This window comes from Cucumis melo, chromosome 8, assembly GCF_025177605.1.
Source record: "Cucumis melo cultivar AY chromosome 8, USDA_Cmelo_AY_1.0, whole genome shotgun sequence".
In the NCBI taxonomy this organism is placed as follows: domain Eukaryota; kingdom Viridiplantae; phylum Streptophyta; class Magnoliopsida; order Cucurbitales; family Cucurbitaceae; genus Cucumis; species Cucumis melo.
The window spans coordinates 218,573-233,089 of NC_066864.1; the positions used below are offsets into that span (position 1 = coordinate 218,573).

The 14,517-nt window shown below is 31.8% G+C and overlaps 1 protein-coding gene and 1 long non-coding RNA gene across 22 annotated transcripts; both read left to right on the forward strand.

The window, feature by feature from the left end:
* The first annotated feature begins 1,743 nt into the window (after nt 1–1,743).
* LOC103484259 (MADS-box protein FBP24) lies at nt 1,744–4,260 on the forward strand. The gene is made up of 8 exons (XM_051088324.1): nt 1,744–1,936; nt 2,030–2,102; nt 2,206–2,370; nt 2,554–2,595; nt 2,736–2,777; nt 2,970–3,155; nt 3,276–3,474; nt 4,064–4,260. Exons 1-8 carry the CDS (start codon nt 1,749–1,751, stop codon nt 4,066–4,068), a joined length of 900 nt encoding a protein of 299 aa, XP_050944281.1. The 5' UTR covers nt 1,744–1,748; the 3' UTR covers nt 4,069–4,260.
* A 2,895-nt stretch (nt 4,261–7,155) lies between these two features.
* LOC103484258 (uncharacterized) lies at nt 7,156–12,986 on the forward strand. Of its 21 annotated transcripts, XR_007823037.1 has the most exons (10): nt 7,156–8,220; nt 8,576–8,708; nt 8,801–8,866; nt 9,801–10,184; nt 10,444–10,522; nt 10,635–10,798; nt 10,949–11,275; nt 11,499–11,569; nt 11,664–12,293; nt 12,636–12,986. It is a non-coding gene; the product is annotated as an uncharacterized LOC103484258 (long non-coding RNA). The 21 variants fall into 21 exon arrangements; XR_007823028.1 differs by having other exon boundaries at nt 9,801–10,128; nt 10,444–10,798; XR_007823030.1 differs by having other exon boundaries at nt 9,801–10,128; nt 10,444–10,798; nt 10,949–11,022.
* The last annotated feature ends 1,531 nt before the right edge of the window (nt 12,987–14,517 follow it).

Below are 14,517 nucleotides of genomic sequence, written 5' to 3' on the forward strand. Positions count from 1 at the left end.
ATGGTTGTTTAGGGTTGGATTGAACTTTAAAAAATGGTTATTAGAGTTGAGTAAATTTACAATTGAGTTGCGGCTAAAAAATCATCTAATCCAACCTTCAAACCAAGAACAACCCTACTTTTGATGGCATAAGCAGAGGAAGTTGCAAAAGCTAGCGCGCCATGCATGGTAAATATACTCTACGCACCCTCTTATCTTGTGGAATAAGCTGCACAACAAAAATTGGCATTGACCCTATTGTTAATTGACACTTCAATTTCATGGTCTATAAATTAATTGTACTGATTTTGATGGTCTCAAATTTGATAGAGATCTCTCAACAGTCAAGGTATAGACCTTACAAATACAAACGCGAAACTCATAGGAAGAAGAGATTTTTCACGCAAAACAATGTGAACGTTCAAAAGAAGAGAAGAGAAAATTGGTCTTTTTACCAACCACGCCTATAATTACTACCATAAACAGATTGTTCTCAAAATATATTGGCAAAAAAAAAACAAAGAAAAAGAATCTTAACAGCTGGTTTTTTTTTTTTTCTTTTCAAACAAAACTCCAATAAACAAAAGAAGCAAATTTCAGTGCAATGGGGCACTGGGACAAGCTAGCTAGGCCAATTAAAACAAGAATTAACTTGATTTGTTAAAAGAATAATCAAGTGGGGATCGTGTAATGCTATTTTTATTTATCACCATTTCTTCCGAAGTTCAATAGCAAGTGAATTGGAAGAATTGAAATTTTTGGAATAATTTTTTGTTTGTAAAAAATAATAAAATTTATTTTGTTTTGTTTTGATGAGAGGAGATGCATTGGGTATTAGGGGGTTTGAGTGGGGTTGATGGTTATTGAAGGTTGTAGGGTGTAATTTAGGAAAGTAAAAGAAAAAAAAGATGGCATGTGAAAACTGAGGATCAGGTGACCAAAATAAGAGGGTTGAAGTTGACGTAAAACTGCCTCCACATTTACACATTTTCCATTTTCGATTAGTCTTTGCTTTGATGTTCTCTGATCTGTTTGTGTGTCTCTTTTAATTTGCCACTCTCTCTCTCTCTCTCTCTCTTTCTTTCACTGCCACCTCACCCCTAATGGCTAATATTATTCATACGTTCAAATCCAATTTGCCCCCCACCTCTCGGCCTCTTCTATCATACAGTAATATTATTGATTAATTTAACCCTAACTAGCTAATTAAGTTTATTATATATAATAGTAATATGTGTGGGCTGTGGGGGGTTGAGTTTAATTAGAGGCTTGGTAGGGAAGAGGGAATTAAATTTATTGGTTAAAAAAGGGGGTAAAGGAAAACGAGGGTAATAAATAGGGAGTTTTCCCAATTTGGCAAATTCCATAAAAGCACACCACAGGCAGAGACCACACAGAGAGTGGTTAACTGTCACACCATATTCTACCTATTCTTTCTACTTTTTTTTTCTTTCTAATTATTCTTTCTAATTGTTCCTATTAATTATCTTATTCTTCTTCTTGCCTTTCCATTTCCCAATTTCAATATTTATATATATATATATATCATCCATTCATTTTTCATTACTAATTATTAATTATTAATTATTAATTAACAATTCAAACCCTAAACCTTCCTATTCTAATTAATTACAGAGTTGAGATCATCATCATCATCATCATCAGTAGTAGTAGTAGTAGTGTCGTACCTTTAACCTTTACCCTACCAAGGACATAAATATATATAGTTTTTAGGCGCGGGGGGTATAGGAGAGAATCAAGAAATCATAATGGGAAGAGGAAAAATCGCAATCAGGAGAATAGAGAATCGGACGACAAGGCAAGTTACATTCTCGAAGCGGAGAGGCGGTCTGTTCAAGAAGACCCATGAACTTTCTGTTTTATGTGATGCTCAGATCGCTCTCATCGTCTTCTCCAGCAACGGCAAATTGTTCGAATACTGTACTCAAACAACATGGTATTAATTATTATTTCTTCTTCGTTTTTTTTAAAAAAAATTATATATAATATTTACTTCTTCTACACACTTCCTGCCTGTGGATATCCTCAGCATGGATCAAATCATCAGGAGATATCAGATTGCAATAGGGAGTCGAATTCCAGAGCATAATATGAACGATCCGGTAGCACACTTAATTCATTAAATAATCTCATTTCATCTCATCTCTCATCTCCTCATATTTATCAGTATTATATTAAACTAAATAATTTATTGAAATAAATTAGGAGGAATTGGAGCGGCAAGTAAGGTCAATGAAAAAAGAAACGGACGATCTTCAGCTGAGTTTGCAGCGCTACACAGCCGAGGATTTTAGCACTTTTCACCTTCGCGATCTCGACGATATCGAGAACCGTCTCCAAAACTCTCTCAACAGAGTTCGTGCTCGAAAGGCATTATTATTAATATTATTTTCCATTTTACTACCTTTTTCTCTCTAAATATATATACATATATATATATATATATATATATATATATATATATATATATACATACATATACATAGATATTTATTAGGGTTTACTTAATTAATTAATTAATTATAGGGTTTTGTATTGGTTTTTTTGGTGCAGTCAGAGCTGTTACAGCAGCAAGTCGACAATCTGCGAAGAAAGGTTTTACTTATTTATTTTCGTTCCTTCATTCTTGTAAATTAACATATAATACATATAAGTAATTATATGATTTAATTTAATTCATTAATAACCTGGTTTTTTCATTTTTCCCTTTAATTTTGCATGATGATACTAATTAGGAGAAAATTCTGGAGGATGAAAATGAACAGATTTACCATCTGGTAATCAATTAAATAAATATGTTATTTTGTTCTATTTATTTATTTATTTATTTATTTATTTATATATATATTAAAAAAAGAAAAGAAAAGAAAAGAAAAGAAAAGAAAAGAAAAGAAAAGAAAAGGGTTATTGTTAATATGAATAATGATATACTAGTAATAATAATAACAACAATAATAATAATAATAAAGATAAAAGAGGAGCAGATGGCAATGGAGGAGCAGCAGCAGCAGCAGATGGCAGCAGCGGTGATGATGCAGAAAAGAAGAAGCGAAGAAGATGACGAGGAAGTGATGATGCGGCTGAGAAGGAGGGCGGCGCATGATAGTCATGATAATGCTGCTGATGATCATCAGGCGCAGGCGGCGGCAGTTGAGGTTGTAAATAATATTGGTGATCATGATCACGATGGGTCGTCGTGCTTTGGTTATATTCATGGATTGCTTGAAATGAATGAAAATAGTAATAACAATAATAATAATATTCATCCTCCACAGCTTCAGCTTCAGCTTCAACATGATTACCACAATCATCATCATCATGATCAGGCAAGCAGCTGCGTCCTTCAGCTGGCCTCAGTACAGCAGCAGCTTCCATCTGATCCCTCCCCTCCTCCTCCGCCCTTCCTCCTTCCCTATCGCCTTCAGCCTTTTCAACCAAATCTTCTGGACATCAACCTCCATTCCTCCACCTACGGTACGTATTGATCCCCTATTCCTTTTCCATTTTTCTTCTATAATTACCACTCTTTTTTTTTTTTTCCATTTCTTTTCGCGTCAAACCCCATTTTTCTTTCAAATAATAATAATCAAAATAAAATTTAAATTTAAATCACAAAATAGGGTTTTATTTCTCTTTTCTAACTTAATCACAAACACAAGAACTAATTAATCTTTTTTTTTTTTTTTTTGATAAAAAAAGTCTGTATTTCGTTGATGTAAACAATATATTGAGTAAGGTTGTATAAGGTAGGATGGAATGTAAACATTTTCTTCCTTCTATGTATTTTAATTAGTGAAACATATAAAATAGTGAAAATGTTGGATTATTATTCTTTGGCGTTAAATGATAATGTAAAAAACTTTTATGGGTTTCAGGTATTTATCATGATTTAGGTAGAAATGCAGTAATGATTGTAATCAAAAGAAAAATATCATAGGGGGTATAAATAAATAATTTTGAATTAAATAAAGTAAGCATATATGTATTGTAGTTAAATAAAATGGGTGAAACGAAGGGTGTTTTTAAATTAATTAATAAAGTTTTATATACATTATTGATGCAGAGTAGAGTAAGGAGTGAAGATTTGGAGGCAGTACGTGTAGTTTGTGTAGTGGAGTTGCGTTAAGGGGTATTCCTTGAACAACTTCTTGCTCCATCAGGACAACATTATGTCAATTTATAATTAACCTCCATCTACAAAATTACCCAATTAATTTCCATATCATCATCATATATATATTTTTATATTTTTATAATTATTATAATCAATACATTTCCTTTCCTTTCCTTTCATTTCACCCAAGCTAAGACCCTCAGCTACCTAGTACCTACCTAGCTACTACTTTATTATTATTATTATTATTATTATTATTATTTATATAGTGTGTGTGTGATCCCCGAACTCCTTTTCAGTTCCTTTGTTTATTTTGTTTTTCTGCTGCATGTAACTCATGAATATCATCACTTTGTTAATTTGTTTTTAGGGCCCATATTATATTTTTAGTATATATCATTAATTTGCTTCATTGCTTTTTATTTCTTTGTTTTTATTATTGCATAATCAACTAGCTTTTTTAATTTGTTTGTATTTAATTATTAGTCTGATTGATATATAACCGTTTTGATTAGTGTGCTCAAAATCAAGATAGTTCAATGAACTCTTCTTCAATAGATGAAATTAGGATAATATTCAGCCACTTAATTTAGGATATATATGAATTATTATTAATAGAATTATTGTGTAAATTAGCTAGGGTCTTACACTAATCTATAATGTCTTTCCTAAATGTTTGAAAGAAACTTTCTTTTAAAATATATATACACAACTAATTAATCCCATTTGTATGCTTCATAATTGATTCTCATTACTACAGTTGATTGGGAAATAAAGCATCAGGGAGAGATTAAAGAAAGTAGTAACTATACTAATCATGTGATTGTTCATTAATTAGTTTAGTGGTTTGAATTGGCTTTTTTTTTTTTTTTTTTATAAAATTGAAGTGTTTTGAAAACTTTTTTGAATGGCTGTAAAGTTATCAAATCTTTGGTATTTTTAAGAACTCCATATAATATTCAAAGCTGAATTAATTCGCAATCCCAGACGAAATTGAAGTTATATATCTGTTTTAAATATGTAATTGTGTAATATTTTCATTGCTATTAGTATAGTGTAACAAATTTATGGCGTCCTTACAATCAGTAACAATTAATTACTTGGATTATTAATATGTGAATTCCCAAGAAAATTAGGTACTAGCATGCATGCATGTCTTTGAATGTTATGGCTACACGCGATAGGGCAAATAATGAGTTTCAACTATTAGAACTAAAAAATTATGAAATGCGAATATGAGGCCTACATAAGCATATTAATTATATTCCTTATTCATTCTCAATAATCATAGACATATATTATTTATATACTATTCATTAATTTCAAGCCCAGGAAACACAAAACACAAAGCACACGCACACACACAAAAGAATTAATGCTGCTACTCACAAATTTCTAATTAGAAAGATTTAAGTAGCGAGAGGAAAGAAAATGGGAATCCAGAATTAATCTGGAAAAAAAAAGTCTGCAGTAGTGATTCAAAAAAAAAAAAAAAAAAACAAATAAAATTATGAAGAAGCAATGAAGCCACATAAAACCCTACTCCTCAAATTCTCCATATATATGCCAACTCATCTACTATATCATACCAACAGATTCCATTTTCACCTGAACCCCATGCACATAAATGTCACCCCCAAAAAAGACAAACCCAATAACCCTAAGCTTTACCTTATTTCACTCCTAATAATATTATTATTCTTTTTTTCTTTTCATTTTTCTAATTTTATTATTATTTTATGACTTTCTATCCATTCTTTTTAAAATACGACTCAAGTTTTGAAATTTTAATTTTTTTTTTTTTTTTTTTTTTTTAACTTTAACCACCAAATATGACAACGACCATGCATGTTAGGAACCGTGAGAAAATCAACTAATTTTCAAAATTCAGATATACAACGCCTAAATAAACGTTTATTATTATTATTATTATCTATGGATCACATGTAATTTATATTAAAAAAAAAAAAAAAAAGAAGATTAGGGGCCTCTAAAAAGAAAATTTATTTTTCCATTTCCCTATTTGCTAAGTACTTTATTGTCTATGAAATTTATGCAATATTATGTTGTGTGCCTATATAATTATATGTTCAGTTACATATATGTTATTTTGGTTACCCAACTTTCACATTTACAAAATTGGTCTTTAAATCTTTTAACTTCCTAAATTCACAAATATATCGTCACTTAAAAATGAAAGTCCATGGTGAAATTATAATGGTTATATTAATTAATTTTCAAAAAATATTAAATCTATTTAGAGATAAAAAAAAAAAAAAACATAAAAATTGAAAGCATGAATACACACAAACAGAAATAATAGTAATAAACGTTCATAGATATATTAGAAGATGTTGAAAGTTTAAAAACTAAAGAGAAGCAAACTCCAAACTCTAAGTACTGTTTTTGTAACATAACCAATATTATAATAAATCTCAATTCCTTTTATTGTTAGTTAAAATACTATTTCTGATTTATGTATTTGAGAATTTGTTCAACTTCACTTTTTAAAATTTTTAAAATTGATTTTAATTTATGTATTTTTAATAAAATTTTAATTGTTAGTTTATTAAATGAAACTATTGTCTATGAACAGTTAGCTCTACACCTTAGAAGAGTAAATTGAATCATCCGTCTGTATTCGATTTCAATTGAGGTATATATTCGTTTATACATGATAAGTTATTATTTGACCAATTTTAATTCAAATAAAATTTGAAAGGTTAAAATAAAATATTTGATCTAAAATTAGACGACTGGTATTTTTTAAGAGAATTTTCAAATATAAAAAAACGAATTAAACTATTTTCTAGTTATAACAAAAAATTTATTTTTGAATGTAGTTCTAATCTCAATCAATAAATGTGTACAATTGATACAAGAAACTGATATTCATAGAAATCGAAAAAAGTTTGGACAAATTGTATTTTTGTTTGCAGCAATTTTCCATTATGTGAAATTTTCTCTTTCTCTCTCCGTCTCTTTTATTTTTATCTTTTTACTAATTGTTATTATTATTATTATATATTTATTTAGGTTGAGTGAGGGTTGCGCGTCAATTATTCCGCCATCCGTTTGCAGCTTTTGGCAAAAGGAGTTGGTCGGAATTGGAAAGCCGAGACGACTCGTCTCCTTTGACCTCCCCAGTTGCCTTCCTGCGCCTTCGTTTCCGATTGCTTTCTCCCCTACTCAATTTCTGCGTCTATTTCCCTTTTCGTCGCTCGAATTCAAGTTCATCTTCACCTTTTTCATGGTTTCATGTTTACTGTACCCTGTTATCGCCATTGCTTCCGCAGCCATGCTCTGCTTTCTTTGACTGAAAATGCCCCCTCCCACTTCGCCACGAAACCTCTGCACACCATTACTACATACGCCTCATCTGCTCTATTTTCCTCTTATTTAAATCAATAACTTATTACTACCTTCACAAACCCCCGTTTCATCGTCCCTGATGTATCCAACCTGGACTTGAATCAATCTAGCAGCTTTTCTTTTTCCTGATTTTTGTTGTGGGGAGGTGAAAATCTGTTACAAAACATCTACTCAACCGTAAATTTTATTGGACAACGTGAACAAAAACGTTTTTTTCTTCGAAATTCAGATTGTGTTATTGTGATTGTCTCAGGTTTCATCGGTACGTTGTTTTATAGGACTTGGAATCTTGACTGGCGATCGATAATCCAACTCTATATGCTTACTAATGTCGAATTAGGGCTTCATTTCAGTTTCATGAATCGTTAAGTCCTGATTTTATTTGATACATCGTTAACTGCGAGGATGGGTTTAACATTGTACCGTCTTAGGCTGCCGCATGTTCTAGAGGTTCATTTTCAAAATCACTTTGTATTTTATATTGTTCATTAGGTCCCGACCTACCTTGTAATTATTTCATCCGACCTATTTAAATTCTAAACTTATTGTTTTATTCTTGTGCAATTACTTCTCGTGTCTAACTGACATTATTGGGTGCAATTTGTTTTACCCTTTACGAGAAATTCAAGTGCTTTCACTTTAGTGAAAAGTGATTATTCATGGAGATTAGAGCCAAGACAACACCCACGTGGATATTGGAATTGTCTCTTGGGATGCTGTCATGTAACCCACAAGTAATATTACTCTTTACAATTTCCTTTAGTGTTCACTTCTGTAATATTTCTTGGAAAGAGATATGCCTCGGGTCAATAAATGCACTTAATCATAAACTTCTATCCTATTTGGCTCCTTGTATTCTAGAAGTTTTTAGAGCCATTAGACCAGTCGTGCATTCTATCCTTCTGAACTTTAATCAAACTAAACTAAAACCGAACTGTTTGAGGGGTTAATTTTAGCTGCTTTATATCTTGAATCTTCCAATGCAAAGAGAGTCCGCAAGACAGTTTCATGCGTTCCTTTCTTTTAAAATTATCTTTTTTCGACAAAGATCTCTCGTGCCAACATATGGATAGGGTTAATATTGCACAGGTTAAGCTATATTAATAAATGGAGTCACAAGATCAGTAGTGTGGCAAAGGATATGGTCATGTAGAACTATAATGTGTTGGTGACTTGAAGATGTAATCAGTTAAAATTCAGGTTCCCATGAGATTGAAAAAAAGTAAGGTGTCTTATAAACCATTTTATTTATTTATTTATTTTCTTTTGCAATATTCTGCTGAGCGGTCACTGTGAGCCTTTCATATATAGCAGATTGAGAAGAATGGGGGTGATTTAGGACGTTAATTACTTGCTTCCATCCATCGGACTCGCGAGAAGGTGAGAGTGGCTTCAATAATTGAGTAACAATGGTTGATATTTGAGAACGTATGTTGGTCATTACTTTGGTACGACTTGATTTTAATCTGGGATGACTTTAAATTTTTGTAATCATATGCAAGTGTGTGGGAACATGTAATGGCTTCAGAGGTAATCAGAGTCTTAAAAATTCCAATTAAGGCGCCTGGTTAAATGGGGAACCTGCATCTCGCTTCAAAGAAGTGAGGCTCCCTCAATGAAGCATGTTTCAAGTGCACGCCCTAGTGCCTCAAGTTTGGTTTACCTACTTTATTTTGAATATTTATAATTTGTTAGGAAGAAACGCATGAATGTTCTTACATCATCTATAGTTTCTTATAAACACTACATTCACTTTTAAGTTTCTATGTTTTGTTATTCTAAAAATTAGTTTTCAAAAACTTAGAATTTGATTTCAAATTCAAATGTTGTCTAAAAATTGAGAAAACCAGAATAGAAAAATTGGGAGAAAACCAAGATAAATTTCAAAAACAGAAAATTGAAAACAAAGTTGTTATCACATGGGTCCTTCGTTGATAGGTTTTCACCATTTTATGCGTGTGTGAAAAGTGCATTAAAGATTGCTTTTGCGATTTGTTTTCTATGTTACTGGTTAATAAACTCGCACACATAACTTTGTCTTTTAAGTTAAGCCCAGTAATTTCTAACTTTCCCCCTTTTGAAGGATTATGAGTTTTTTCTCCCTTGTTTAAATGCACTCGTGCTATTTTGCTTATCCATTAAAACCAGTGATGGATCTAAAAAAAATATTGACAGGGATTAAAAGAAAAATAAATATTAAAAATTAAATAGTTTTCTTTATATATATTATATAAATACAATAGGGGCTCGAACCTCCAGACCTATACTAAATCTGCAGATTAAAACTAAATAACTTTCCACTCTTTTGAAACAGTGGTTCCTGAATCTGCTTCTCCTCGGTTTTAAACAACTCGTGCTTCTTGGAAAACCAAAAAGAAAAGCAAATGATAAGTGGCTGATGAACTCATTCTTGTTTTACCTTTCTTTTGAAGCCACTTCGAACTCTTGTCTTTTCTTGGTCACCTTTAAGGACTCTAAAAATGTCGATAGGAGTTACTGATTTAAGATCTGTTTGTATCTACCCTTCTAAACTTCTAGGGATATAGCATACGAAGAATTTGAAGGACAAACCAGTTCATATGATCCTAGAAAGAAGGAGGTAATGGCGCATGAACTATGAAATGGCACATGTGCAAGTTCAGGTACTCAGGGTGCAATGGGATAACAGTGACGCGCATGTTATTATATTACTGTCCTGGTAAACTTGAATAGTATCATAATATTGGCATATTGCTGCTTACGTTCTACTTAGAAACTACAAGTTAAAGTCGTTGTCGAAATTTAGTATTTATAATTTATATTCTTTATTTTCGTCAGAGTTGTTAATGTTTTGGCGGGGATACAGAGTCAGTCCATTGGTCGTATTTATTCTTTTTTTGATATTGATTTTCTTTGACTTTGAGAGCCCAAAAATCCTTTTCAGAGCACCTATCTAATGGGATTTTTTCTCTTTACAGACAGAAATTTTTTAGTCCTGAAGGACCTTCACCTGCCATTACTGGTCAAGCTGGGTGACGTGCAAATTGGTTTGTTGAAGTAAATGTGAAGTTCGGATGAATTCTCAGTATCATTAACATGTTTGTTGAGATATTTGCGATTTCCTTGATTTCTTAGTTTATTCTTTTTACTTTTAAATCTGACCTGCCAGCTTTTTCGATCTGCGACTTTTACATCGTTTCCTTGAGGCACATAGCGAGTCAAAGTGATGATGAACGGAGGTTCAATTTTGGCATATAGACTTTTTGACTTCCATTGTTCCACATTCTTATCTGGACCTGAAGTTCAAGTTTTGAGTCATGGTTCCAGTCTCATGTAAACAGATAACTAACTCCTTTGTTTTAGTTTTCTGTAACTTGATTGGCACCATTATTATGTACATACTACAGGATTGGAATTCATCTTTTAGTCTTTTAGGCTGCCGCTTATTTATTGAAACTCTTGATATACTTTTTTATTGGCTAGATATTTGTAGTTTCGTGCCACAGACAGATGATGGCTGTATGGGTGCCCATTTTTGTAGTAGTGAGAACAGAATAGTAAGTGCGACTTTGATTAAAATTATTTCATGAGTAAAATAAACCGACATATTGCATATATGATTTCTAGTTTTCCACATAGCTTTGGCTAGAACATCAATCTTTTAGAAATCAAGAAAAGACGGTACAACTCGTCCCTTCCAAATTAGTTCATGTTTTTATGATGTGATCATTAAAATTTTCTTGTGTTTGCAAAGACACGGAGGGATGTGGTTTTTCTTCAACAAACAATATGTTGACTTATCTCTTCGAGGTAACTATTTTTGCTAATTGCGAGAAATTGAGGATAATGAACATCAGAAGGTTAGGTATTAGAATGCACTTTTTTGTTATTCCATTCTTTAGTTTTCGCTAAAAAAATTCGGATCTTTTATGGTATAATCCAAAATACTACCTATTATATGCATCATTTTTCTAATTCTTGCATAAAATATTTGGTGTATAAAAGAATCTCAATATGCTTTTGTGAATTATAGTTTTAGACTTCTTTATAAGTTTCCACCACGGAGCAGCCCGATGGTTTCAATTTCTCATAACTTAATACCAGGTCTATAACTGTTATATGTTGTGCTTGTTTTCTCTTTCTTTTGCTTCGTATTAACTGGTTTTTAATTTATTGTTTTATCTTCCGATGTTCACAGGTTAACAGAGTTGACTCGTTGCCACTGCTACGTTTATTCATAATCCTCCTCGTTTATGAGAATGTTTCTGGTACAAGAGTAAATATATACTTGTAGTTACATAGAGGCAAACTTATGAGTTGAATTAGGCCTAGAGATGAGTATACCTAACCTATTGATTTGAATAATGGCATTAGCTGAACTAACCCCACCCAACCCAATCAATTAAGTTGAGGTTGAATGAAGTCAAGCTAAAGACAAGAGTTGATGAACCAACCTGACTTTGTTAGACTCTGGCCCAAACCATTTAATGAGTTGTATTCATCGTGTACTTTTTGGGTCATTATGGCCAACATTGAGGGTTGTTTGGCTTTTCAAATGCTTATTGAAAAATCATTCCAAACAGGTGTTAAGGCACATACGCACTGGCAGTCTCTCCTTTCCACATGTCAACTCAAGTGTTGTAGCAGCGTAGGAAAACCCCATAACTTAAGTTTTGATGCATTTTAATTAATCTAAACTTCTGTGAGGGTGTTGCAGGTATTGAAAATACTGTGTTGTACTTGCACAGGGCTGAGATGATGTATGATGTATTGGTGCAAGAAATATCAATATGGATTTAACAGTGTTATCAGCCAGCCATCAGTTCAGGTACACCCTCCCACTCAATGCTCCCTTCTTCCACTTAATTTCCGACTTTGCTTTTCCTTCAAATATCATCAATGTGTTTAGGCCCATTTTCAACATACCAATTTTTACGGTGCTTTCTTTTCCATAATGATTAGATGAAATTTAAAGTATATGTGAATCCATTTGCGTATAAACCAATGGTTTGTGCATTTCACTAGCAAAATTGTGTGGTATATTTGACTTTTATTATTATTATTATTGAAAACTGTTCAATAGTTTGAGTGTTGTATTTGTAAATGTCAAAAATAGGTGAGTATTGCAATTTGCAAGATGTGAAATTTATGTTACTTTTGATGTGGTCAGGAAATTGAAATGGGGGCCAGCGGAAGAATTGTGCCTTATGTGGAATTGATAGAAACGTTACCCCTCCGGCTCCCAAAAATTTATTGGAATTGCGAACGCCAAACTATTTTTAACGCTGATAAATCAAGACTTGTCTTATTATTGCTGAGATTTGTAATTAAATTCCTTCAATTTTAAAAATCAAGTAAACTTAGGATGGGAGAATTTGAACCCAACACCTTATGTCCTCGAAAATATATAAGCTCATGTTGGCAAATTCTTACTCTCACCTATCGTTGAATTGAATCCTTGAAGTAGAAAAATTATTTTCAAATAAAAGTGCGGGCAAGAGACTTAATTATGGATGACTAATACTTTAGTACTATGATTGATACTAGAGAGTAGGTTTTTTCACGATTTACATCATTGCAATAGCAGGATGTACAATACCTATGCTTAAGATATTTTTTAATAACTTGTTTTTATGTTTAGAATTTAGTAATGGATCACATGTTTGTTAGAAAAATGTAGAACAATAGTATCAAAAACATAAATTTCCAAATTATTATCAAGTGGAGCATTCTATGTTGAAGAGCAATTACCTATTTTATATGCAAATTGCTAGTGTAAATAATGTTGGTTCTTCCACCGAGGATGTTTCTAAGCAGTTTTGGAAAAATTTATGGAAGGCTAGGGGTCGACTAAGACTAAAATATTTTTTTGGAATATCATCCATTATCTTATCTCTAATAAGAATAGCCTAGATAAGTAAGAAGAATCGACGGATATGCTTGATTTGTATATAGCGTGATTGAGTTGCTATGTAGGTTCGGGAGGCTAACCACGCATGCTACCTATTCATGTTGATTGTAGTTGCAGAAGTGCTTGCATTTATAAACACCTTATTTCATATTACATCACATTGTAGTGAAACAGAGGTTGTTAATTAAGTTGCTTAATAATGAAATCATTGACACGTGACCTCTTATAAGTTTTTTCATCGTTGACTCTACATTAACGGCTTAGGTTACAGTGGAAGTTTTCTTCGCTCATGTCCTTTGTAGTTAGTACACTCACTTGCACCTAAGGCTTTATAAAAAGCAAATGTTTAATATTTTCCTATCTTCGTGTGTTGAATTGTTCTATTTACTTCATTTTTTGCGTGTCGTGACAATTATCTCGTGCGTGAGTTATCGAAATTGTAGTTGGTTTCTAAAGTGGCCAATAAAAAAGTTACTGAAAACAATAATGACATGATAATTAACAATCGTTGTACTTAATGTGTATTTTTCAAGTTATAGGTGTTGATTGAATTGAATATTTGATCAATCCAGAGTTTGGATTGTAAAAAAAAAACTATCACATCGACCAGAAAAAAATATTTTTTTACAATTATTTTTGTTTAAATAATTTTGGTACAAATGATTTATTTAATCTAACTTTAAAGTTATTTTGAATGTTAATTCTTTTAAAAACCTGACAAGACCTAATATGTATTTTAAAATTTACGACCCAATCCAATTCAAAATAAAATGTAACCCAATTATTACTTCGAATTGTTGGAATTGATGGGATTATCAAATTTTTGAATACTCAGTAGTAGATGTGATGCTAGTTTTAGCAACTTAATATGTTGTTTTTATGTTTAACCAACATTTAGTTAGGATTTATTATTAAAAGCAATTGCCACATTTGTTATGTAGAGAAAGATATTTGGAGATATTTTTGTTAAAGATAAAAAGATTAGGCAGATCCTGGAGTTAAAAATCAACGACTAAATATTTTCTATTTTGAGTAATAAGAAAAGAAAAGAAAAGAAAAAAAAAAAAAAAAAAAAGAAGAAGAAGAAAAGAGGAAGAAGTCAAAGTATCTCAGAGGACTCTTTCGTGTGTTCGTCTATATA